The sequence below is a fragment of the Pleurodeles waltl genome, chromosome 10, assembly GCF_031143425.1.
Source record: "Pleurodeles waltl isolate 20211129_DDA chromosome 10, aPleWal1.hap1.20221129, whole genome shotgun sequence".
Classification (NCBI taxonomy): domain Eukaryota; kingdom Metazoa; phylum Chordata; class Amphibia; order Caudata; family Salamandridae; genus Pleurodeles; species Pleurodeles waltl.
In genome coordinates, this window is record NC_090449.1 from 106929976 (window position 1) to 106957057 (window position 27082).

General features: G+C 44.3%; 1 protein-coding gene across 2 annotated transcripts in view; it reads right to left on the reverse strand.

The window, feature by feature from the left end:
* The window catches only part of PDPK1 (3-phosphoinositide dependent protein kinase 1), a 297914-nt gene that overhangs the window by 88308 nt on the left and 182524 nt on the right, over positions 1-27082 (reverse strand). For both annotated transcript variants that reach the window (XM_069209886.1, XM_069209887.1), the window contains one exon: positions 6254-6427. In XM_069209886.1, coding sequence (XP_069065987.1) covers positions 6254-6427 — 174 coding nt within the window. The remainder of the gene's footprint in view (positions 1-6253; positions 6428-27082) is intronic.

Sequence of the window (27082 nt, forward strand, 5' to 3'; positions counted from 1 at the left end):
GGGTGTGTGTGTGTGTGTGTGTATGGAAAATGTCACTTACCCAGTGTACATCTGTTTGTGGCATTAGTCGCTGCAGATTCACATGCTGTGCATAGTCCGCCGTCTGGTGTTGGGCTCGGAGTGTTACAAGTTGTTTTTCTTCGAAGAAGTCTTTTCGAGTCACGAGACCGAGGGACTCCTCCCATTTCGACTCCATTGCGCATGGGCGTCGACTCCATCTTAGATTGTTTTCCCCGCAGAGGGTGAGGTAGGAGTTGTGCATGCTAGTAATAGTGCCCATGCAATGGAGTGAATGCGTCTGTACATAATGAAGTTTAAAGTAATATATTTACAAATGTACAAATGTTTAAGATCTACTTCTGAACGGCTACAGGCTCCCGGGGAGGCGGGTGGGCGCATGTGAATCTGCAGCGACTAATGCAACGAACAGATGTACACTGGGTAAGTGACATTTTCCGTTCGATGGAAGGTGTAGCTGCAGATACACATGCTGTGCATAGACTAATAAGCAGTTATCTCCCCAAAAGCGGTGGTTCAGCCTGTAGGAGTTGAAGTAGTTTGAAATAATGTTCTTAGTACAGCTTGACCTACTGTTGCTTGTTGTGCAGTTAACACATCTACACAGTAGTGCTTGGTAAATGTATGAGGCGTAGACCATGTTGCTGCCTTACATATTTCGTTCATTGGAATATTTCCTAGAAAGGCCATGGTAGCACCTTTCTTTCTGGTTGAGTGTGCCTTTGGTGTAATAGGCAGTTCTCTTTTAGCTTTAAGATAGCATGTTTGAATGCACTTAACTATCCATCTAGCAATGCCTTGTTTCGAAATTGGATTTCCTGTATGAGGTTTTTGAAAGGCGATAAATAGTTGTTTTGTCTTTCGAATTAGTTTTGTTCTGTCAATGTAGTACATTAGTGCTCTTTTGATGTCTAATGTATGTAGTGCTCTTTCAGCTACAGAATCTGGCTGTGGGAAGAACACTGGTAATTCTACCGTTTGACTCAAGTGGAACGGTGAGATTACTTTTGGTAAAAATTTAGGATTGGTCCGTAGAACAACTTTATTTTTGTGTATTTGAATAAATGGTTCTTGAATGGTAAATGCTTGAATTTCACTCACTCTTCTTAGAGATGTGATGGCAATTAAAAATGCAACTTTCCACGTTAAGTATTGCATTTCACAAGAGTGCATGGGCTCAAAAGGTGGACCCATGAGTCGTGTTAAGACAATGTTGAGGTTCCATGAAGGAACCGGTGGTGTTCTTGGTGGTATAATTCTCTTTAGGCCTTCCATAAACGCTTTTATGACTGGTATCCTAAATAATGAAGTTGAGTGCATATTTTGCAGGTAAGCTGAAATTGCATAAGATGTATTTTAATGGAAGAGAAAGCTAGTTTAGATTTCTGCAAATGTAGTAAGTATCCTACTATCTCTTTTGCAGATGCGTGTAAAGGTTGAATTTGATTATTATGGCAGTAATAAACACATCTTTTCCACTTATTTGCATAACAGTGTCTAGTGGTAGGTTTTCTAGCCTGTTTTATGACCTCCATACATTCCTGTGTGAGGTCTAAGTGCCCGAATTCTAGGATTTCAGGAGCCAAATTGCTAGATTCAGCGATGCTGGATTTGGATGTCTGATCTGTTGTTTGTGTTGTGTTAACAGATCTTGTCTGTTTGGCAGTTTGATATGAGATACTACTGAAAGGTCTAGTAGTGTTGTGTACCAAGGTTGCCTTGCCCATGTTGGTGCTATTAGTATGAGTTTGAGTTTGTTTTGACTCAACTTGTTTACTAGATATGGAAGAAGTGGGAGGGGGAAAAGCGTACGCAAATATCCCTGACCAGTTCATCCATAGTGCATTGCCCAGAGACTGATGTTGTGGGTACCTGGATGCGAAGTTTTGGCATTTTGAGTTTTCTTTTGTTGCAAATAGATCTATTTGTGGCGTTCCCCACATTCTGAAGTAAGTGTTCAGTATTTGGGGGTGAATTTCCCATTCGTGGATCTGTTGGTGATCCCGAGAGAGATTGTCTGCTAACTGATTCTGAATCCCTGGAATAAATTGTGCTATTAGGTGAATGTGGTTGTGAATTGCCCAATGCCATATTTTTTGTGTTAGGAGACACAACTGTGTTGAGTGTGTTCCTCCCTGTTTGTTTAGGTAATACATAGTTGTCATGTTGTCTGTTTTGACAAGAGTGTATTTGTGGGTTATTATGGGTTGAAATGCTTTCAAAGCTAGAAATACCGCTAACAGTTCTAAGTGGTTTATATGAAACTGTTTTTGCTGAATGTTCGATTGTCCTTGGATGCTGTGCTGATTGAGGTGTGCTCCCCACCCTGTCATGGATGCATCTGTCGTTATTACGTATTGTGGCACTGGGTCTTGAAAAGGCCGCCCTTGGTTTAGATTTATACTGTTCCACCATTGAAGCGAGATGTATGTTTGGCGGTCTATCAACACCAGATCTAGAAGTTGACCCTGTGCCTGTGACCACTGTGATGCTAGGCACTGTTGTAAGGGCCGCATGTGCAACCTTGCGTTTGGGACAATGGCTATGCATGAGGACATCATGCTTAGGAGTTTCATTACTAATTTGACCTGTATCTTTTGGTTTGGATACATGGCTTGTATGACATTTTGGAATGTTTGGACTCTTTGTGGACTTGGAGTGGCAATTCCTTTTACTGTGTTGATTGTTGCTCCTAGGTATTGCTGTGTTTGACACGGCAGAAGGTGTGACTTTGAGTAATTGATTGAGAAACCTAGTTTGTGTAGGGTTTCTATGACGTAATTTGTGTGTTGTGAACACTGTTTTTGCGTGTTGGTTTTGATTAACCAATCGTCTAGGTACGGGAACACATGTATTTGCTGCCTTCTGATATGTGCAGCTACTACTGCTAGACATTTTGTAAAAACTCTTGGCGCAGTTGTTATTCCGAATGGCAACACTTTGAATTGGTAATGTATCCCTTGGAATACAAACCTTAGGTACTTCCTGTGTGAAGGATGTATTGGTATATGGAAATATGCATCCTTTAGATCCAGTGTTGTCATGTAGTCTTGTTGTTTGAGCAGTGGGATTACTTCTTGTAATGTAACCATGTGAAAATGGTCTGATTTGATGTATGTATTTAATATTCTGAGATCTAGTATAGGTCTTGGAGTTTTGTCTTTTTTGGGTATCAGAAAGTACAGTGAGTAAACTCCTGTGTTTAGTTCTTGTTTTGGTACTAATTCTATTGCTTCTTTTTGGAGTAATGCTTGAACTTCTAATCCTAGAAGATTTATATGTTGTTTCGACATACTGTGTGTTTTCGGTGGGACTGTTGGAGGGAATTCGCGAAATTCTATGCAATAACCATGCTGGATAATTGCTAGTACCCAAGTATCTGTTGTTATCTCCTCCCAATGTTTGTAAAATTGGCTTAATGTTTCCCCCACAGGTGTTATGTGATGGGGATGTGTGACTTTTGAGTCACTGCTTATTTTGAGGACTTTTGGGGCTTTGGAATTTTCCTCTACTTCTTTGGAATTGTCCCCCTCTATATTGTCCCCGAAAACTTCCCCGCTGATATTGGCTTTGGTAAGTGGGCCTTGTTTGTGATGTTGTGGTTTCTGTAGGTTGTCCTCGAAACCCTCCCCTAAAAGGTGTTTCGCGAAAAGTGCCTCTGCTCTGCGGGGAGTAGAGTGTGCCCATGGCTTTTGCCGTATCAGTGTCTTTCTTGAGTTTTTCAATAGCAGTGTCGACTTCCGGCCCAAACAACTGCTGTTCATTAAATGGCATATTTAGCACGGCTTGTTCAATTTCCGGCTTGAAACCGGACGTGCGGAGCCATGCGTGCCTTCTTATTGTTATTGCAGTATTTACTGTCCTTGCAGCCGTATCTGCTGCATCCATTGAAGACTGTATCGGATTATTAGAGATACTTTGTCCTTCTTCCACCACTTGTTGTGCTCTTTTTTGGAACTCTTTGGGTAAGTGTTCTATCAAATGTTGCATCTCATCCCAGTGAGCTCTGTCATATCTTGCCAAAAGCGCTTGTGAATTAGCAATGCGCTATTGGTTTGCTGCTTGTGCTGCAACCCTTTTGCCCGCAGCATCAAATTTGCAACTCTCTTTGTCTGGAGGTGGTGCGTCTCCCGAGGTATGAGAGTTTGCTCTCTTACGAGCTGCCCCGACAACTACTGAGTCTGGAGTTAACTGTGTTGTAATATAAACAGGATCTGTTGGCGGTGGCTTGTACTTTTTCTCCACCCTTGGAGTTAGGGCTCGGCCTTTAACAGGATCCTGAAAGATTTGTTTTGAATTTTTTAGCATTCCTGGGAGCATAGGTAGTCTTTGGTACTGGCTATGAGTGGAGGTTAGCGTGTTAAACAAGAAGTCATCCTCAATTGGTTCTGAATGCAAGGTGACGTTATGGAAAGCAGCTGCCTTTGCGATCACCTGTGTGTAAGATGTACTGTCCTCAGGAGGGGACGGCCTGGTAGGGTACGAGTCTGGGCTGTTGTCCGATACTGGAGCATCGTAAAGGTCCCATGCATCGGGATCATCTTGACTCATGGCAGTATGAGTCGGGGAGTGCATCAGTGGAGGAGTTGCTACTGGTGATGTGTGCACTAATGGTGGTGGAGAAGGTGGTGGAGTTGTTTTCTTTGCCACCTTTGCCTGTGGCTCCTTGTCCTTTTCGTGAAAGGCAATTTTTATTTTTGTTTTAATTGGAGGAAGAGTGGTTATCTTCCCTGTGTCTTGATGAATGTGGAGCCTCCTTTGAGTATAGTCTGGCTCTACAGCTTGAAGTTCCTCTCCAAATCTATGTTTTTTCATTTGTGAGGCTAATCCTTGTTCCTCTGTATAGGAACCTGTTTTCGGCTCCGAGGCTGGATGTTTCGGAACCGAAACTTTTTCGGAGGTCTTTTTAGGCTCCGAAGAAACCTTTGTAATTTTCGTCGTGGTGGTGTCTCGGTGCCGAATTTGTTCGGTGCCGCTGTCACGGTGCCGAAATTTCTCAGAGCCGATGTCTCGGGTCCAAGATTGCTGTGTGGCGGTATCTCGACCGGAGTCGGATGACTTCGACACCAGCGTGCCCTTTTTCGGTGCCTTGGCTCGGTCACCGCTTTTTTGGGTTAAGCCATGGCCTGTTGGCGGTGGTGTCCCTTGGGCTCTTGTTGACTTCTCGTGAGTCTTATGTTTCGACGTCTTACTCACGGTTTTCGGTGTTTCTTCGGCCTCGAGCTCTTCCGAGTCCGATTCGGGGATAGAGAAAGCTTCCTCTTCTTCCTCGAAACGCTCTTGTTCTGTCGGCGTCGACGCCATCTGCAGTCTTCTGGCTCTTCGGTCTCTTAACGTCTTTCTGGACCGAAACGCTCGACAGGCTTCACAAGTATCTTCCTGGTGCTCTGGGGACAAGCACAAGTTACAGACCAGATGCTGATCCGTATACGGATACTTGTTATGGCATTTTGGACAGAAGCAGAATGGGGTCCGTTCCATCAGCCTTGAATTTACACGTGGCCGGGCCGACCAGGCCCTGACGGGGGATCGAAAAAACCCCGAAGGGCCACCGGAACTCTTCTAAATTCGGTGTCGATCTGTTGTAACTAACCCGATACCGAACGCAAACAATACCGATGATTTTTCTGAGATTCTAACTAACTTTCCGACCCGAAACACGGAGCGAAAAGGAACACGTCCGAACCCGATGGCGGAAAAAAAACAATCTAGGATGGAGTCGACGCCCATGCGCAATGGAGTCGAAATGGGAGGAGTCCCTCGGTCTCGTGACTCGAAAAGACTTCTTCGAAGAAAAACAACTTGTAACACTCCGAGCCCAACACCAGATGGCGGGATGTGCACAGCATGTGTATCTGCAGCTACACATGCCATCGAATATATATATATATATATATATCATAGCAGAAATCTCACATAAGCTAACTTAAATCAATGTACGTATTTAAGACTAAAAAGCTATACCCTGTAGTTACAGCATCAATATTATGGTGAACAGCACAATCTCCTATAAGGCAAGCTTCCTATGAGACAAATGTCTCAACAGTGGGGGAGTGAATCGGCGTTTTCCCTATTAAAGAAAGAGGCTCAACACCATCTGCACAACCTAATTATGTAAGGCCTCACAGACGACTCACTAAGCATAACATCCACAGGCATTAAGTGCTGAAGAAATGAGAACTTAGCAATTGTCAATAAAATTTTCATAAATACAATATAAAAAAAGGTAACATACGTTCCCATAGCAATCCTCGTCATCTTCGGACATTGCTGGTAAATATGCGGTTAGTTTTGGGGGCGTCTGATTATGCAGATTCTCCCATTTAAGGTTTTCAAAAAATGAATGAGCTTTAAGAGGTTCATAGCCACCCATTTCTTCACAACCTAATCTCTTGGTTGCATCCAAAACCTAAATATTAATTTAAATGAAATAAGACCAAATGAGATTTAAAAAAAGACTTATTAATTTACAAGCATTACATCACAAGTTCAAACTGATTAATTTCAGAACTGGATAGCAAAGAAGGGGTTTTATGGCAAAGGGTTTTGAATGTGAAAAGAGCCACCTGAAGAACTTTTACATTTATGCAACTTTATTTTTTTTTCCAGCAACGTATCTTTGATCTTCAATATTCCTTTGAGCAAAGTAGGAAGCAATTGCCTGAACCATCCATTGCACTTGGGTGTCCAACCTACCTATTTCTGTGTTAGTGCTTTACAAATTTCACACAAAGAAATGTTTGTTAGTGGTTCCATCATAGTGTTTTTTTGCGTGTGAAGTGTGCCACAATTTGCCATCTGGTTAGTATGCACCTAGCTAGCTAAAAGTTTTACACTTCAAGTCATTTTTGGCAGTTTCATCAACCAGACCTACAAAGTTGCAAAAATGGAACTCCTTTGTGCAGTCCTCACAGTGACTAGGGTATTCTGACTTGGACTAAATGCAGGGTCCTTTTAGATGGATTTCAGAATAAAAATGGTTTGAGATAAAATTCGGACTGTGTTTAATGTGGGGAGTTCAGATGAGCCCTGACATTGCTTTGCAGCTGCACAATTGGGTGTTGAGTTGTCAGCTATGAAAGCCTAATTGTACTTGTTCTCATGGCTGAGTTGATGCTAAACAGCAATCTTGAGAATAAAGCAGCTTCACAGTCTGGGATTTGTCTAGCTGGAAGAAATGTTCTGAGGAGACCACTCAACAAAACCCTCAGTAAAGAATGTGAAAAAAGTGTTTCTTTGTACAGTGCAACACAGCTGCTAAATGCATTATGGAAGAGGAGAGTCAACTACCTAAGAAGCCATGGTTGATTATTCTGCCCTGGATAACAACTCTGAGTGGGCTTGAATGGTAGATGATTTTAGAGTACTTTTGTAAGGTTTGGAGTCTGGTACAACGTGGCACAATCATCTAACACAGACTACAATTAGAAAATTAAAGTGGGAATGGTGTGGAGTGGAGGAAAACGTAAATGCATTTCCATACTAGCAAATCAAAAATATATCATTCTTTCTCTATTCCCATGAAAGTCTTTTAAGGAGAGTGCAGAACTGTGCCCTGATGATGAAGCGTGAAAGCCCCTGCTGAACGACCCATCTCCCAATCACGTGAATCTTTGATTTTTATGCTTAGATGATCAACCTTGTCACCGCTTGCACATGGAAGGTCGTACTCTGACCAAAAGATGCCAATGTCTTCTGTGTTTTGATGGAAAGGCAGAATGACCTTATACTTGCTCGCTTCCATGTGTAATATATAGCAGTAATACACATGAGGACCAAACTGTTCCCAGCTCATAGTAAAAATTAAAAAAAAATACAGTTAGCCAGACTTCCCTTAATTTCAGCAAGTTGTTGCACATGGTTTGTTCTCTGGCTGAATACTAGTCTGTGTAAGAGTCTCATTGGTGGACTCATTGGTCCAAAGATGCATTGGTCACTTGAGTGTTGCTTGGTTGTCACATTTGAAGGGGCATGCGTCTTGGTGAAATTGTAATGATTAGTACATCACTTCAATGCTTTTATCATTCAGACTTCTAAGGGGAAGTGACCTCCACATCTCCAATAGCTGGTAGGAGTTAGCAGTTTCAGTTTTTTCAACAGTTAATAAGAATTCATAGGTCTTTTTCTGAATTACATTTCTATCAGTAACTAAATATGTGTTTGCCTCAACAATCAGTCAACAAATGTTCCTAGGCCTAAAGTACTAGTTTCTGGTGTTCTGCTGTCCAGACAGAATAGAAAAATGCAAAACATATAAAACACAAATATTAAAAAATGCAAAGCTGACATACTTTTACTTTGAAATATTGGTTTAAAACACATTACGTTATTTTGTTTTACTGAAATTAAAGCTCAAATTGTACTGGCAGGGCCAAGGCCCAAGATCAGTAGTTAGATTAGTGCACAAAGTTAGCATCTGCCTAGGGGTTTGGGTTAAGCCTAGGACTAGGGTTAGTCTTGGTTTCATTGCTAATTAATGTTAAGCTTTGGATTAAAATTTATGAATTAGGTTTTTCATCGATTTATTTGTTTTCTCCGTGGTCACCACAAAGCATGGCAGACACAGATGTTTCCAGGTGGAAAGAGAGGACTAAATAAAATCCAACATATAGTGTTGGGAAGCTTCCAAGGGGCCATTCTAGATTGTGGACTAGTATCTGTAAGTGAAGAAATGGTTTCAGAAGGGCCTTCCTTTGATTTTCAAGGATTATCTTCCAGATGCTTTTTTTTTTTTACCTCTTTTGATGTATTTTTGGGTTATCTTCATTTATGCCTCCGCAATTACCCTTTCCTTTCCCTTCCCTTCTTGCAGACACATATCAAGTAGCTGAAGGGAAGAAGAAATTTGAAAACTAAGGCCATAACGCTGTATGGTTTCCTGATATTGTGCTGGAACTATGAAAACATAGAAAAGCTTGCATTTGATAAAGATTCATTCCCTAGCCAAGGAAACACAGTTAAGCCTGCTCCCACATGCATAGCTGCATGTAATCTTATGATGATGAAGAGCATCTTGAGATGTGAACAGTGCTACATATCTTCTTAATGGAGTGAACAACAAAGCAGGGAGTGGAAAGTGAAGGATGAATTAGGTCGGAGAATGGATTAATGCACGGTTGCCATGACTGATGTTTGGGGTATTTGCTCTTTTATGGGAAGCAAATAATGAGTTCATAATAGTAGCCCGGCCACCTATTAAATGCTGAGTATGCTGCTCCATTTTACATTATTCCACCCTTAGTGTGGAATTGCACCATAATTCCACATTCAGAGGTTCTCACAGCATACGTCATGTAGACTAAGTACTCTTCTCTGTGGGAATACGTGTTTTTACTTTGCTTTTATTTTCAGCAAAACAGACAAAAATATATTTTTTGATACAGGGCTTTTCTAGAACTTCAGTTCTGTCATGTCACAAACTACTGCGGCCAGTGCCACCAAAGGATAATTTTTTAAGTTAAATAAGACAAGAACAACAAGTGCTCTAAAGAGGAATCCCTCAAGTACAGTCTCACCCAGCTATAGCCTTTTTAAGAGCATGTCGGAGATGTTTGTTTACTTATAAGAACACAAAACATGGGATGGCTAGCAGGAGCCATCTAGCCTGTGTCCCTTTTTATCTCTTACCCACTGCATTACACTTGTTATATGATGCATTACCCTTTGTTGATGGTGTCGTCAGTAAAGCCGGTTCATAATGTATTACAACAGGAATACTGATTTGCATTAACAAAACACGTTAATTACCTTCGGTAATGATTTATCTCCCCTAGTTCTGCCACACCATTCTCAGTGTTCCCCCAGGCGTCAAGACTGGATCCGGAGATTTTTTTTCTTTGAGCAGTACTCTTGCAAACCATCAGGTGGCGTTGGCTGACTGTGTGTGTGTTGCTGGTGTCGTGGTTGCTGTGATGGCGTTGCGGTTGTGTATAGGCACCACCTTGGCGGGCTGATGTCAGTTTCTTTTCACGACTTTCCACGCCAGTAGCGTGGAGCCATGAAGAACACGGATAATGGTGCGCCAGAACTAGAGCCCTGAAAAGGAAATCCCTGACCCTAGAAATCAGTTCCCAGTGCGGGGAGGATGGGCGGGTCGGAAAGGAATCTGCAAGTAGATTATCTCTCTACCAGATAAATTGTTACCAAAGGTAAGTAACTTGTTCATCTGATACAGACGTCTAGTTGCAGATTCCTTAGTTTAGAACAGATACCCAAGCAATACCATCCTCAGCAGTGGGCTGCAAACCAAGATCATACTGGAAAGTTCTGCAGGCCCGAACGACCAAAGTAGCGGTCTCTGCTGACTGAACTGTCCAGGCAGTAAAGGTTTTGTGGACATGTGCAGGGATTGCTGCCTGGCAGATTTCCAAGACAGGAACTCCACGTGCGAACGCTGTTGTGGCAGCAGTTGCTCTGGTGGAGTGAGCACACAAGTCCTCAGGTGGTTGCTGCTTTGCCAAAGCGTAGCAAATTTTGATGCAGAGCACCACCCATCGGGAGATGGTTCACTTCTGCACCACCCGTCCTCTCTCTGCACCCACATATTCCACAAAGAGTAGATTGTCCACCCGAAAATCTTTGGTACAATTGAGGTAGAACGCCAACGCTCTTTTTGTATCCAGACGGTGGAGTCTCTTCTCTTTATGAGAGGGATGAGGGGGTGCGTAAAAAGTAGGCAAAATGATGGACTGGCCTACATGAAAAGGCATAACAGCCTTATGAAGAAGGAGGTCCTATTACAAAGCACCACTTTGTCAGGATGGACAGATAAAAATGGTGGCTTCGATGAAATAGCTTGAAGCTCACTCACTCTGCGAGCAAGGGTGATGGCAATTGGGAAAGCAGTTTTTAGTGTGAGGAGTGGCAAGGGACAATTATGGAGTGGCTAAAAAGGGGCACACATAAGGAAGGTAAGGACCAGATCCAAATCCCACTGGGGCATTATGAACGGGGAAGGTGGGTACAAACGGGTGAGTCCCTTAAGAAACCTCCCAACAATGGGAGACTTGAATGGAGAAGGTTGATTTGGCAATCTGAGAAAGGCTGAGATGGCAGATAAGTAGGCTTTAAGGGTGCCTAAGGCAGAGCCCTGCTAGGCTAGAGAGAGGATGAACAGTAGGAACCGCGGAGAGAGGTGCAGACAGGGGATCAATAGATTTGTTGGTACACCATGCCACAAATTTGTGCCAAAAGCAGGCATATACCGTTTCGGTGGAGGGACACCTGGCTCCCAAGATAAACATTACAGATATCAGGTGAAAGGTCAAAAGCTGTCAACTGCTGCTGCTCAATCTCCATGCAAGAAGGCAGAGACTGCACAGGTTCAGCTGAGGATCCGTGGCTACGCTCAGGATACCATACTCTTCGAGCCCAGTCTAGAGCTACAACGATTAGTTGGGCCCAGTCGTTCTTGATCTTCTTCAGAACTCTGGGCAGAAGTTGTATGGCGGGAAGATGTAAAGGAGGTCTGAGTTTCACTCGAGATAAGAAAAGAGTCGCCAAGTGAGTGCCACCTTGGAAACGCACAAAACAGCTGACATTGCTCATTCTATGCGGAGGCAAACAGATCTAATCAAGGTTCTCCCCTCTTCCGAAAGAGACCTTGTGCCACCTCTGGATGGAGAGGCCATTTGTGATTGACTGCTGGATTTGGCACGTTTATAGGGAACCCCAGTGAATTCAGGTTTGCCGCAGTCTGAAGGTGAGAGACAAAAGTCTGCAACGTGTTCACCTTCGACAGCCAGTCGTCGAGGTAGGGAAAGACTGAAACCCTAACCTGAGCAGAATAGCTGCGACGACCGCCATCACTTTTGTGACCTCCCGAGGGGTGCTGGTAAGGCAGAAGGGGAGTACATTAAATTAAAAGTGCTTGTGACCTACCATGAATCACAAGTAACGCCTGTGGGCAGGCAGGACGCTATGTGGAATTAGGCATCCTGCAAGTCCAAGGCTACCAACCAGCCTCCAGGGTCCAAGGCAGACAGGGTGAGCAATATGAACTTCTTCTTGAGAAAGAGATTGAGGGCCTGGAGGTCTAGGATAGGGCAACGACCCTTGTCCTTCTTGGGCAACAGAAAGTAGCTAGAATAACAACTATGACCTACTTCTGGCGAAGGCACCCTCTCTATGGCTCTCTTGGCAATGAGAGCCACAACTTCATCGCGGAGAAGTGCCAAATGATCCTTCGCTAAAGGGTCGTAGGATGGTGGCATGGGCGGAGGTGTAGTCTCGAAGGGGTGGGAGTAGCCCCTTTGGACTATTTGCAAAACTCACATGTCCGTCATGATGGATTCCCAGTGTGGAAGGTGATGGTCAGGTCCTGCCACCAACTTGTTCGGGATGGTGCGACTGACTAGGAGGGTTTGGGGCTTCAGCAGGTGCGGGGGTGGACTGGTCAGACCCCGGGCTCCCTGACCCACGAGCCCATGGGATTCCGCATCCACGGTCATATACTGGCTGAGTAGCATGCAATGCTGGGTGATTGGTAGGGAAAGGAAGCAAGAGGGATACCTTCTGTAGCCCAAAAAATAGGGGCAAAAAGCAGACTGTGCTCGGTGAGGGGCTGCTGCGAGGCCAAGGGTCCCAGCTGTAGCTCAGAGACCACTTTGTCACTGAAGAGACCGGTGCCATCGAAGGGCACGTCCGTGAGAGACTGTTGGACATTACCCAAAAAGGCAGACATCCTCAACCAGGTGTGGTGCCTTAAGGCCGCGATCGATTCAACCGTCCTACACAGTATTCGGTAGTGTCAGGCCCACAAAGGATCGTGAACTCGACCGCATCTCTCCCATCAGCAACTGCTTGGGAGTTAACGGCCCCGGCCGGGACCTGCGGCAACATCTACGTGTCTGTATCCCATAAGGAATGGGTGTAGCGGCCCAAGAGGCAAGCGGTGTTCACGGACCGCAATGCCAGACTGGAGGAAGAAAACATCTTCCCAATCTGATGCAGTCTTTTTGATTCCCTTTCCGGGTGCGGATGGTAATGCGCCAGATGAGGAAGAAGCCTAGATGACAAGCCTCTCAGGCATAGGGTGTTGAGACAGGAATTTAGAGTAGTTCGGCATAGGCCTATGGTGGCGGGCGATTGTCTTATTCACAGAAGCCCCTGTTCTTGGTCTGGACCAAATACCCTGAAGGACATCTGCCAGGGTTTCACTGAAGAGTAGAAGGGGTTCCGAAGTGGAAGACCTAGGCTGAAGAACCACAATAAGGAAGTTATAGTCCTGACCACCACAGAAGGAAGCTCGAGGCCAAAGACCTCAGCTGCCCTGCTGATCACCATAGAATATGATTCTCCCTCTGCCCTAGCCACGGTAGGGGAAGAAAGCAGGCCAGCATCTGGAGAAGTATCCAGACCACTAGCCTCATTCAAACCCTTTGCCCAGTCCAATTCAGGGTTGTCTAGCTAGTATTCCAGAAGGTCCTACGACCCACTCCAAACCTTTCCTGTACCCATACCCATAGTAAAAAGGGTCAGAATCCAACCGGGGGTGAGAAGACTCCATCGAAGACAGATCCAACATCGAGAGATGATGTTCCCGCACCGAATCGTCAGGGATCAGGATTCGGTTTAAGTTGATTGTGGGCCCAACCGGCCTTGGGAGCTTCAAAGTCTTAGAAGGGAAGGTTGCATTGGTACAACCGGTGTCATGGAGGGTCCCTTAACGGCCGGTGCCGAAGCCCCCGCCACCTAACCAGAAAGGCCAGAGTAACCCCCAAGGCGCAGCAGGGGGTCACTCTGCCCAAAGATAAGGCACATGGCCTCACAAAATTCTGGCTCTCTGGAAGTCGTGGAGGCGTGGAGCGGACCCAAAAGTAGGCTCCACGGACGGAGGCCTACAGCCTCAACAATCTTACCACGTTGCATCGGCTGAGCGATGGGACAAAGTCGAAGAACGTTTGGCCTTCTTCTACTTCTTTTTATGACCCAAGTGTCCTGAAGATTTTGAATGGGATGACGAAGAGTGGTGATGTCTCCACGAGCGATCTCGTGACCTTTCTCTCGAATGAGACTGGAAGCGATGCGGAGTCAAGCGTGCCAGGCCGCCATGAGCTTCTGGGACCGCTCCTTCAAAACCTTCGGGTTCATGGCTCGCCATTTGGAGAATGACTTCAGGTCATTGTCATGCTACAGACACCACAAGCACACAAGGTGCGGATCATCACAGACATCATTCAGTGACAGGAGTCACACGGTTAAAACCCGGTCTTCCGTGACATCCCTCAACGCACCAAAAAGTTAAAAATAACGAGAAAAGGTCTAAGCTAGTCAAAAAATGACTGAGGGTAGCTCTTCTCCGGATCTGCAGGTGGCGTGGAAAGAAAAGAACTGACGTCAGAGGCAGCTATATACGACTGTGACATCATCACAACTACCACAATGCCAATGCTCGCGGAGTCGATCAAGGCCACCTGACGGCGCACAACGGTACTGCTTGAAGAAAAAATCTTCAGATCTAGTCTGACGCCTGGGGGAATATCTAAGGTAAGGAATCTGCAACTAGAAGTCTATCAGATATGCAATAAATTAGTGAAATACCATTGCACTCTGCATACTCTTTCCATTGAACAAATTTACAGGAAGGTAAAGACTGATAAGGTAGGTCCATAGGAAAACCAACAAGTGCAGCTTATCTTGCTAAACACCAACAGATGAAAATACTGCAGCGGAGGCTCAGTCACCATAAGTAAGGACATCTAAAGTCAATGTATTAAGTAGTAATAAGAGCCATAGTGGAGACCAGAACAGTTGCTGTAAGGATGTCCATCAAGGGTCCGACAGAACACCTTCATGGATAAGCAACGCAGACAGTACCAGTTGGTTAAGGCAGAGAAGAAAGGCATCAGGTACCTGGAGAAAACACAAAAGCTAGTAGAATGGGTGTGATCAAGCAACATCGCCTTGAGATGAGATCATGTATCATCAGTGTAATAGGTTATGATGAATCTTTTTTCTTGCGGCATCAGACCCAGTGCTTTCTCATAAGGTCAAACAGATCAATGGACAGGACTGAACCTTGCTGTAATCTGCAATTTGGTGGCAGTGTGGAAGATTTAGCAGTACTTTTTTTAATTATTATTTAGGATTCTGATATGATGTACGAAAAAAATAATTTCAGAATTTTTCTTTTGTTACTCATTCTGAAGGAGAGGATCGGAGAAAAGTCTGTTGGTTAATTGTGTCGACTGTCAACAATAAGTTCTATGAAACCAATTTGCAGGTGTTTCCTGTTTCTAGAATACAAAAGGTGTCATCAGGAACTTGGAGAATTATGGTTTCTAGGATGCATTTAGAACAAAATCTAAGTAACACTGTCCTGATGAGCCTCCTAGAAAAGGACATTGCGATGCTGCCTGAAGGGCACCTTTGGCAACCAAATAGGAGTTCTAAAGCAGCCAGTCCAAGCAGGGTGTCTGAAGGTGCCATGTAATTAACCAATGGTAACTGCTACATAAAAATAAATGGCTATTGGGACACTATCTGGGTAATGTTCAGTGCTTAGTGCCTTGAAACCAAGCAACTAAGGTTTAGCAGGTCCTAAATGTTAACAGGAGGTTTGCCAGCCTTCAGGTTGTTTATGCTGTTCAACAGGATTTCCTCTTGTCCTTTCAAATACCTCAGCATCCACACTGCATCAGAAACAAAGACAGCATGGAACCTCAATACTTCACCAATCTTGATGCATACACCAGTTCAGATCTTGGCAGATGATCCGCCCTTCCACCGAACCTACTGGGCCGAATTGCTTTGCCCAGATGCTTATATGTATTGCAGAATTATCTGTTCACTCTCCCTCCCTCTTTCTTCCCAGATCTACAATCCATGGATACGAGATTCTACTGGGCTCCCAAGCCGCCAGAGTCTCCCACATTAAGTACACCACTGCCTCGTATGGAGGGGGCCTGGGCACACCTAATGTCCGCTTCTATTATCGGGCAGCACAAATGGTACCGATTAATGACTAGCTGTTTGAAGCTCATCAAGACTCTTGTTGGTATCTTGAATTACACACACTTAAGTTGGGGTGTACACAACTCACTCTATGGAAGGAAGCCTGCTGTCTCCCTACCGCTGATTTCTAAAATCACCTTCATATGCTGGAGGGCTCCACTTACATATATCCAATATTTGGAATAACCGATGGTGCAGACTCCTCTGTGGGTAGGGATGTGGCTAGAATGGGCAGCACGCCTAATGGGGTTCTGGGGCTGGGACCAGATTAGTAGTACCATACTGGATGACCTGTGGGACAAGAACCACAAAGTTTCCTCTGACCATCTCAAAGCCAAATATAACCGCCGTAACTCGCAACTCCTTAGATACCTACAAGTGTGACATGCCTCTGATACATATAAAGAGCTACTTACAGAGGTTCCTGAAGCAAACCCCCTGGAGATAAGTGACAAAAGGGCCTTTGGGTCGACATGGATTTTCCAGACTCTAAAGATCCCTTCTCCTCAATTCCCCAGGCCACTTCCTAAAGCTCAGAGAGAGCTGGACAACTGACGTGGGGGAAGTCAATGATGAGGACTGGCAAGATGTAAAGATAGCTTAAGGTACAGTGACACAGCAGCCAACCGCACAAAAGAACTATCCAGAACAGCCAAAGATTACTCCAACCTGACAGCCACACTATCCACCCTTCCTAGGAGCTCTGCAACAACCTCTCAGACTACTTTCACAGCAAGATTGCCACCATCTACAACAACTTTGACCCCCCAACCCACAGTCTCCAGCCACAGCTCTCTTGACCCCACACTCCAGCGCACACCAACAGAACAACCACCTCATGGACACTGCTCACCATACAATCCACATCAGCTAACATGTCTGCAATCCACTCTAGAGCACCCAATGTCTTCCATCCACTCCGGTACACCCACCTACGAATGCCCCCACCACCTGTTCAACCTCAGAACCTACCACATCAGTGTGGAACTCACCAGCATCCTGAGTACCACCATCACCAATGCAGTCTTCCTGGACAAACAAAAACATGCAGAAATCAGACCTCTCCTAAAGATATCTTCTGCCAGCCCCAGCGAACTCAAATATTTCTCACCTATCTCTCTGCTCCCATACCCTGCTAAAGTACTCGAGAATGTCAAACAACAGCTCACTGAATACTTGGAATATACCAACATACTTGGAATGACCTGCCCTTCATCCTTTGAACAGCACTCTCACATGCAGACTTCAGGAAGAAACTCAAGACCTGCTCTTCGATGGAAACCCCGCTCCCCAGAACCCAGATACCCCGATGAGTGGCAGTGCTGAGCTATACAAATTCTGATTGATTACCTTATCCGTGGTTCCCAATCTGTGCGCCACGGCTCCCTGGTGCTCCATCAAAACTAGCCAGGGGCGCCGCACACAGTTTGGGAACCACTGAGCTATTTCCAGTTCGTACAAAATAAAACTACACCAGTGGTTTCCACAGTGTGCGGCGCCCCTGGCTAGTTTTGATGGCGCACCAGGGAGCCGCGGCGCACAGATTGGGAACCACTGCCTTATAATCTCTGGCTCATTCAATTTCCATCATACACATTATAGCCCAGATAGGCTCCGGAAGATGGGATGCACGAGTTCACCTAGCTGCACACTTCATAGGGTCCTATTGTGTTTGGTCCTGCCCCATTATCAAAGCCTAGTGGGCCTCAGTCCATGCACAGATCACTTGTATTCGCCACATGTCGGTGGAGTTAGACCCAAACGTGGTGCTTCTGGGGATAATGAATGGCTGGGTAGATACCATACATCATAGGCTGTTTTCAGGTATTGGCTATCTTGTGGCTAAAGAGGACATCACTCAGCACTGGAGGTCATCAAAACATTCGTCGTTATCCATCTGGCAGAAGGGTATGAACTGCTGTAATGCGGAAAAGGAGATATATCAGTGGACAGGCTGTGCCAAAAAGTATGCAAACATTTGGGGGGGCATGGGCTTCGTGGAGCAGGCATACTGTTCTCTCCTCAACACTAGTGTCTTTGTGTTTTATACCACAAGGTATAACCCAGACCAGAAAAGGACCTCTGGGGGAGAACCAGTGGCATGTGTTGCTGGTCACCTCAAACTAAGATGCTCAGAAGTCACGAATTAACCCGAAAAGTATGCTTTTTAGAAAGACCGTTCCGGCATCCGGACATTAACAAATACATACCCCGGTTTTGTGAGAGGGTCGGGTGAGCAAACACATTCATTACACTGCTGAGATAGCTCAAATTTACACACCAAGTCTCATCACAAGAGACAGGGTTTCTTTGTTTAGAGAGTCTCCACCTCTGTTGTAATCTCTCTGTGGACTTTTAATCAGGCCCACTCTTGCTATTCATTTTTGTTGGCATCACACTACGCCACGCTTCCTCCTGTTATAGCATGTTATGGCCCCTCCTCCAGTTTTGGTTCTCCTTTCATCCTAGCTGCGATCCTTTCTAGACATTCACGCTGGGAGCCAATAACTCATGTTCATGGCGGCCATGGCGCTTTGAATTGACTTGCTAATGTCAACTGTTTTACTTTTCATTTTCAATTTATGTGGCAAGGAAAGTCCAGTTAGTAATTTTCAATACTAATAGCTGTAACTCGAGCAAACACGAGATCCATTTAATTGCAAATGCTTGTTTTTTGTGTGCGTCTCTGACCTACATTTGGTGGTAAGCTTGTGCCATGTATGACATACAGTGCCCAGACATTCCTGTGCATAGTAGCAATCTTAAGATTCTTTTTTTTCCCCGTCTCTTGGAATCTTCCTTTTCCGCCTTTCCTTTTTCCTTTTCCCACCCGGTTGCATTAACCTCCCATTTCTGTGTGTGTGTGTGTGTGTGTGGGTGGGTGGGGGGCTGGGGGAGAGGGTGATGGGTCACGTAAAACCAAAAAACTGTTCAGGGAGCAAAACTTCTATGGTAAGAAACCATTTCGCTTAGCAGCATGAATCCTTTTCTGGATTCACATGCTTTGCATTAGATTATGTAGTGGTATCCCCGCCATTGGTTTGGTTGGGTTGAAATAAGGCACAGTTTGCAAACATGTGCTGTAGTACTCTTTGTCCCACCTGTGCCTCTGTTCATTTGATCGTACACAGAGTAATGTTTTGTGAATGTGTAAGGATCTGCCCATATTGTTGCAGTGCAGATTTCTCCATGTGCACGTCTGTTAGGAATGCTAATGTTGTGCCCTTTTTCCTTGTTGAGTGCCTTTGGGCGTGTGGGTAGAATCATCCAAGCCCTGGAGTATCAAGTTTGTATTGTTTCTACAATTCATTTTGAAATTTTTGCTTTGTTACTAGCGACCCCTTAGTTCTTTTTGCGAAGGACATAAATATCTGTTTACTCTTGCAAAACTCTCTAGTTTCTTGCAGATAGCATGTTAAGGATCTTCTTACATCCAAAGAGTGTAGAACTCTTTCCATTTTTGTTGGTGTATCCATGAAGAACACCAGTAGATGCATGCTTCGATTGACATGAAAACTGCTGAATACCTCAGGTAGGAATTGAGGATTGGTCCTGCGGACCACATGTATATGTAAGTACTGTTCCTGTATTGTTAACGCTTGTATGTCACTCACTCTCTGCAGCGAAGTGATATCTTGTGCATAGGTTCATATGGTTTCATCATGAATTGTTTTTACACTGTGTTTAAGTTCAACATTCGTGCTGTAACTGATCTAGGGGGCAATTCTCTTTGATCCCTTTAGGAACCTCTACTACTAGTGATGTGAAGAAACTGCCATACTCGGTGTCCTTGGTCTATGCTGAATGTTGCTGGTTCTGCATTGTTAGCAGATCCCCTTCCCCTTCTGCATTGTTAGCAGATCCATCTATGCTTTGATTTTGACCCCTGGACAACTCGATCAGTTCCGAGTACCAAGTCTGTGTGGCCCATTGAGGGGCTATCATGATAAGATATGGCCCTGGCGGTTTGGCTTTTTTCAAGTACCTTGTGTATTAAGGGGGATCGGAGGAAAAGCGTAAGCAAATCTCTCTGACCAGTTTAGTTACAGGGCATTCCCTTCTGACTGGTGGTGTGGAAACCTGGAGGGGAAGCTATGGCATTTTGTATTTTCTGCTGTTGCGAACAGGTGATTGCTAGTGTTCCGCAGACCCTGAATTTCCTCTCCAGTGTTTCTTGCTTCAATTCTCATTCATGTGAGCTGTTTTCCTCTCTGCTTAGCCTGTCCGCCTCCGTGTATTCCTTCCCTGGCAGGTGGATGGTGAAGAGATTGATCCTCTTTGAAAATGTCCATTGCCACATTTCTTGTGCAAGTTTGCTCATCGTGTATATATGTGCCTCCATGTTTGTTCAGGTAGTACATTAGTTGTATTACTGTCGGTTTGTATCAGCATGGTCTTCCCTGTGATGTGAACTTAGAAGGCTTTCAGGCTAGAAAAAATATCTTCCTCTCCAGGAAGTAATGTGTTTCAACGCATCTGCATTGTTTCATTGCACCCGCACATTCATGTTCCCTGAAAATGCACCTCACCCCTTATGGGATGCAACTGTTGTGATAGTCACTGTGTGGGTTGGTGTCTAGAATGGTTTTCCTGGGGTCACCTGTTTTATTTCCACCATAGAGGTTCCTTTTGTATCCTTGTTGTGACCATTTGTTGCAGATCCATTCTTGAAAAGGTTGCATGTGCAGTCTTGCATGTGTTATAAGTGGTATGAATGATGCCATCATGCCCATTGTCCTCACTGTCATGCCATGAATGCCCTCACTGTCAGAGACTGTCCCTCCTGGTAAAGCGAACTTGTCCTGCCGTTGCCTCTATCGTCTTTGGGACAGGGTATGCTCTTGCTGTCCTTGAGTTTAGGGTCACTCCGAGGAACACATTTTCCTGTTTCAGTTCTGGTGATTATTTTTTGTGGTTTATGGAAAACCCCAGCCGTTCTAGAGTTGACATTACTGTTTGAATGTCTCTTTGGCATTTCTGTTTTGTCTTTGCTTTCACTAGCCAGTCATCTAGGTGTGGGTATACATGTAACACAAAAGGATGATGGACGGAGTGCTGAACAATGCAAACACTCACCCTCAGTCACGGATCTGGGCGTAATCCATTGTTCTTTTGATCACCATGCCACCCCAGTTTGGACCCAGCTATATGCAAATCAGTCTTGACCCTGTTCCTCAAGGGAACAGTCCAGCCCGAACTGCCAAGCCAGGTCCTCCCTGGACCGGAAACAAGCATCCTGGGACCGGTTTCTGGGTACTAGCCCTTCATCAGCCAGGCTAGCTTGAATCCAGTGGCACAGTGAGCACGGGACCCACGTCTGGGTACACCCTTCCCACTTAGGGCAACTTTAGCAACACAAAAGGATGATGGACGGAGTGCTGAACAATGCAAACACTCACCCCCAGTCACGGATCTGGGCATAATCCATTGTTCTTTTGCTAACCATGCCACCCCAGTTTGTACCCCGCTATATACAAATCAGTCTTGACCCTGTTCCTCAAGGGAACAGTCCAGCCTGAACTGTCTGTATACCTGAATACTTTCCTTTCTTAGGCAGGCTGCTACTGCAGCAAGGCACTTCGTAAAGACATGTGGTGCCAACTTCAAGTAGAATGGTAGCACTGTGAAACAGTAATGTATTCTGTCTAATACAAAGCTGAGATACTTCCTGTGTCTTCAATTCATAGGGATGTATAGCTAGGCGTCCTTGAGGTCTAGGGTAGTCTCATTGTTTTAGGAGCCGAATGACTCCTTAAAGTGTTGCAATTTCGAAATGTTGGGCATAAACTAATTTGTTTAGGAACCTGAGGTCTAAGACTGGTTTCACAGTTGGGTCTTTTTTGGAACTAGAAAGTAAAGTGAATAGTTTCTCTTGTTTCTGTCCCTTGGAGGCACTCTTAATAGTGTTCTTCTATAAGAGTTCTTTCACTTCTTTCCTTAATTGTGTGAAGTCCTCTTCTCGAAAACTCTTTTGTTTTGGTAGCTTTGGTGGAGGTTCCTTGGCTAATTCTATGCATTAACAGCGATGTATAACATTTAACATCCACTTGTCTGATTTTATTTCTTCATTCTCTTGGGAAATGTCTTATTCTGCCTCCCACTGGCGTTTTGTGGGGGTCTGATTTGTGCGGCAAGTCACTTACTTGACGTTCCTTACCCTCGTGGGGGTTGACCCCTTCCTTTTCCTCTCGACTCAAAGGACTGGCTTGGCAGGATGTTGCCATTGTTGGAACGTTGATTGCTGTGTGCCCTGAAGAGAGCTGCCTTGAGCTTATTGCTTTTGTTGGCCCCATGGAAACTGTGTTATACCCGTTTACCTTCCCACTGGTCTGCCTCCTCTTCTGAATGACCCCATGAACTGTAGGGCTCACCTATGGCTTTGGCCATATCATTGTCTTTTTTGGGGTCGAGCGTACAAGTAGTCTGGCCTGTTGTAATCTCTCTGTGAGCTTTTAACCATGCCCATTTCACACCAGTCAATTTCATGGGTTTGTGGGCTTGATTTCATGTGTGAAAGGCATGCATACGGGCATGCCTTTTCCAGTGTTTAGGCCACCTCGAGAGCACCGGCCAAGTACTGAAAACTCATGAAAACATACAAGGCTCCTTGTTTTCCGGACTACTTTTTCTTTCCTACACAGCGCGATCTCGCTGGGTTTTACACAGTGCAATTTCACTTGTTTTTTAAAAAAAAAAATATAATTTTGTAAATTTCCCTGTCCCCATCTACACCTCTGCCCGCCCTCCCCTTGAGATATGCAAAGGCCGCTGCTGCACATATGCATTGTCACACATTCTCTAGTTTGCACTGTTACCCAGGGAGGTAAAACAACAAAACAAAAAAAAAAAAAAAAAAAAAACTCGGTTTGCTTGGAATCTCCGGTTGTGTACGTGCACACGTCTGCGGTTTGCCGTGGGCCCAGTGTGCGGTAGCGTCTTGGCGGGGGAGGACTTAAGAGTAACACAGCCATCCCCCTGCTTTGAGCTTTTCACTGCTCACAGTAAGTGTTTTTTCCAGCTTCTGCTACCATTGACAGGCTGCTAGTAACCAAAGCAATGCCAAGAATTTCCTTCCTTCATCTTTAGGGGAAGACCACATGTTCCTTTGCACCCTGTGTTTTTTTTTTTATAACGATGGAAGCCAGGAAATATGAACAGTGCTATTTCTGGTCTCGGGTAGTGGTGCGAAGAGCCTATGACAAGATGGGAATATCAGTGTTTATGGTGTACCAATTTAAAGAGGTTTTTAAATGTTGTTTTTGAGTAGGTTTGCTGGTGAAGGTTATTACTAGAGCACATGTGTATTGCAATATGTTCAACGACGTGGAAACATGTCCCTAACATTCCTGAGCTGCGTGAGTGGCATTGCATTACCCATTCAGACCTTGGCCTTTGTTTTTATTGTGGCCTGTTAGCAATACACAATGTCCTGCTGGGAAATTTATCTGGTGTACCACTACTTTTGTAGTGTTTGGTGAGGCGATGGATGTTTAGTCCTTATTGGAGTTCTTATTTACTTCCAAACTGATTTGTCTATTTATTACCTTTTATTGAAATGCTTTTGACTGTTTAACATTAATCTTTCATCTTCCCCACTAACCTGAAGAACCTCATGTTTTACTGTTTCGCTCACATCGCCTTGTTCTACTTATTGGTTCACCCCTTTTATCTGTGTGAATGTGCAGTTCAAACCATTTGAGGGTTGCTATGACCATGCATGTACGTTAGCAGGATCTGGCGGCCCTCGCGGGGTAGGACTTGCAGCACATGTTTTGTTGAAGGCAGGGCGAATGGCGCAGAGGTGTTCCAAGCAGGGAGGATTGTAGGATGCTGGTGAGGAGGAGAAAATATCTCGCTCTATCTCTCTCTTTATCTCTCTCTCTTTATCTCTCTCTCTCTTTATCTCTCTCTCTCTTTATCTCTCTCTCTCTTTATCTCTCTCTCTCGCTCTCTCTCTCTCTCGCTTTCTCTCGCTCGCTTTCTCTCGCTCGCTCTCTTTCTCTCGCTCGCTCTATTTCTCTCTCTCTATTTCTCTCTCGCTCTCGCTCTCTCTCTCGCTCTCTCTCTCTCGCTCTCTCTCTATCTCTCGCTCTCTCTCTATCTCTCGCTCTCTCTCTATCTCTCGCTCTCTATCTCTCTCTCGCTCTCTATCTCTCTCTCGCTCTCTATCTCTCGCTCTCTCTCTCTATCTCTCGCTCTCTATCTCTATCTCTCGCTCTCTATCTCTATCTCTCGCTCTCTATCTCTATCTCTCCATATCTCTATGTCTCTCTCCATATCTCTATGTCTCCCTCTCCATATCTCTATGTCTCTCTCTCCATATCTCTATGTCTCTCTCTCCATATGTCTATGTCTCTCTCTCCATATGTCTATGTCTCTCTCTCTCCATATCTCTGTATCTCTCTCCATATCTCTATGTCTCTCTCTCCATATGTCTATGTCTCTCTCTCTCCATATCTCTATGTCTCTCTCTCTCCATATCTCTATATCTCTCTCTCTCCATATCTCTATATCTCTCTCTCCATATCTCTCTCTCTCTCTCTCCATATCTCTCTCTCTCTCTCTCTCTCTCTCTCTCTCTCTCCATATCTCTCTCTCTCTCTCCATATCTCTCTCTCTCTCTCTCCATATCTCTCTCTCTCTCTCTCCATATCTCTCTCTCTCTCTCTCTCTCTCTCTCTCTCTCCATATCTCTATCTCTCTCTCTCCATATCTCTATCTCTCTCCATATCTCTATCTCTCTCCATATCTCTATCTCTCTCCATATCTCTATCTCTCTCTCTCTCTCTCCAAATCTCTATCTCTCTCTCTCTCTCTCCAAATCTCTATCTCTCTCTCTCTCTCTCCAAATCTCTATCTCTCTCTCTCTCCAAATCTCTATATCTCGCTCTCTCCATATCTCTATATATCTCTCTCTATCCATATCTCTCTCTCTCGGTCTATCTATCTCTACATATTGAAAATGTCACTTACCCAGTGTACATCTGTTCGTGGTATGTTCTGCTGCAGATTCACATGCTGTGCATTATCCTGCCATCTAGTGTTGGGTTCAGAGTGCTACAAGTTGTTTTTCTTCGAAGAAGTCTTTGTGAGTCACGAGATCGAGTGTCTCCTCTTTGGTTCCATTGCGCAAGGGCATCGACTTCATTGTTAGATTGTTTTCCCACAGAGAGTAAGGAAGGAGTGATAGAGTATATAGGTAAAAGATAAGAGATGTCAATGCTAATGTAAATATATATACCAATGTACAAATGTTTGTAACTTAAATGACTACAGGCTTCCGGGGAGGTGGGAGGGTGCATGTGAATCTGCAGCGGAACATGCCACAAACAGATGTACACTGTGTAAGTGACATTTTCCGTTCAATGGCACGTGTAGCTGCAGATACACATGCTGGGCATAGACTACAAAGCAGTTTCTCCTCCCATAAAAGAGCGGTGGTTAGCCTGTAGGAGTTGAAGTTCTTTTAAATAATGTTCTTAGTACAGCTTGGCCTACTGTGGCTTGTTGTCGTGTTAATACGTCTACACAGTAGTGTTTAGTGACTGTATGTGGTGTTGACCAAGTGGCTGCTTTACATATTTCAGCCATTATTATATTTCTTTAAAAAAAACATTGTAGCACATTTTTTCGTTGTAGAATGTGCTTTAGGAGTAACTAAGAGTTGTCTTTTGGCTTTAATGTAGAATGTTTGAATGCATCTTACTAACCACCTTGCTAAACCTTCTTTTGATATGGGATTGCCTGTATGAGGTTTTTGGAAGGCTACAAATAGTTGTTTAGTCTTTCTAAATGGTTTAGTTCTGTCTAAATAGTACATTAAAGCTCTTTTGATGTCTAATGTATGTAGAGCTCTTTCTGCCACAGAATCTGGCTGTGGGAAGAAGACTGGCAGTTCCACTGTTTGATTTATATGAAATGGTGATACAACTTTTGGAAGAAATTTTGGGTTTGTTCTTAGTACAACTTTATGCTTGTGTACTTGGAAGAAAAGTTTTTCTAGAGTAAAGGCTTGGATTTCACTTACTTTTCTTAAAGAAGCAATTGCCACTAGGAAGGCAACCTTCCATGTTAAAAATTGCATTTGGTACGAGTGCATAGGCTCAAATGGTGGTCCCATAAGTCGTGTAAGCACTATATTTAAATCCCAAGAAGGGACTGGTGGTATTCTGGGTGGAATGATGCATTTTAAACCTTCCATGAAAGCTTTAATGACAGGAACTCTAAATAAAGAGCTGTGCTGTATATTTTGTAAATATGCTGAAATTGCAGTAAGATTAATTTTTATTGAAGAGAATGCTAAATTTGATTTTTGTAAATGAAGTAAATAACATACAATCTCTTGTATTGATGCTGAAAGAGGGTCAATATGTTTAGATTGACAGTAATATACAAATCTTTTCCATTTGTTTGCATAGCTCTGTCTATTAGTGGGATTTCTTGCTTGTTTAATAACTTCCATACATTCTGATGGGAGTTGTAAATATCCAAACTCTATGACCTCAGGAGCCAAATTGCTAGATTGAGTGTCTTGGGACTTGGATGCCTGATTTGGCCTCTGTTTTGTGTCAACAGGTCTGGTCGGGAGTTTGGAGTGTGGTACTACTGACAGATCTAATAATGTTGTGTACCACGGTTAACGTACCCATGTTGGTGCTATGAGTATCATGTTGAGTGAAGTATGACGCAACTTGCTGACTAGAAACTGAAGGAGTGGGAGGGGGGGGGGGGGGGGGGGGAAAGCGTATGCAAATATCCCTGACTAATTGATCCATAGAGCATTGCCCTTGGATAGGGGATGTGGGAGTCTGGATGCAAAGTTTTGGCATTTTGTGTTTTTGCTTGTGGTGAACAGATCTATGTTTGGTGCTCCCAACTTTTGAAAGTATTTTTGAAGTACCTGAGGATGAATCTCCCATTCGTGTGTTTGTTGGTGATTTCTGCTGAGGATATCTGCCAATTGATTGTCTATCCCTGGAATGTATTGTGCTAACAGATGAATTTGGTTGTGGATTGCCCATTTCCAAATTTTCTGGGCTAGAAGGGAGAGTTGGGATGAATGTGTCCCTCCCTGTTTGTTTAGATAATACATGGTTGTCATGTTGTCTGT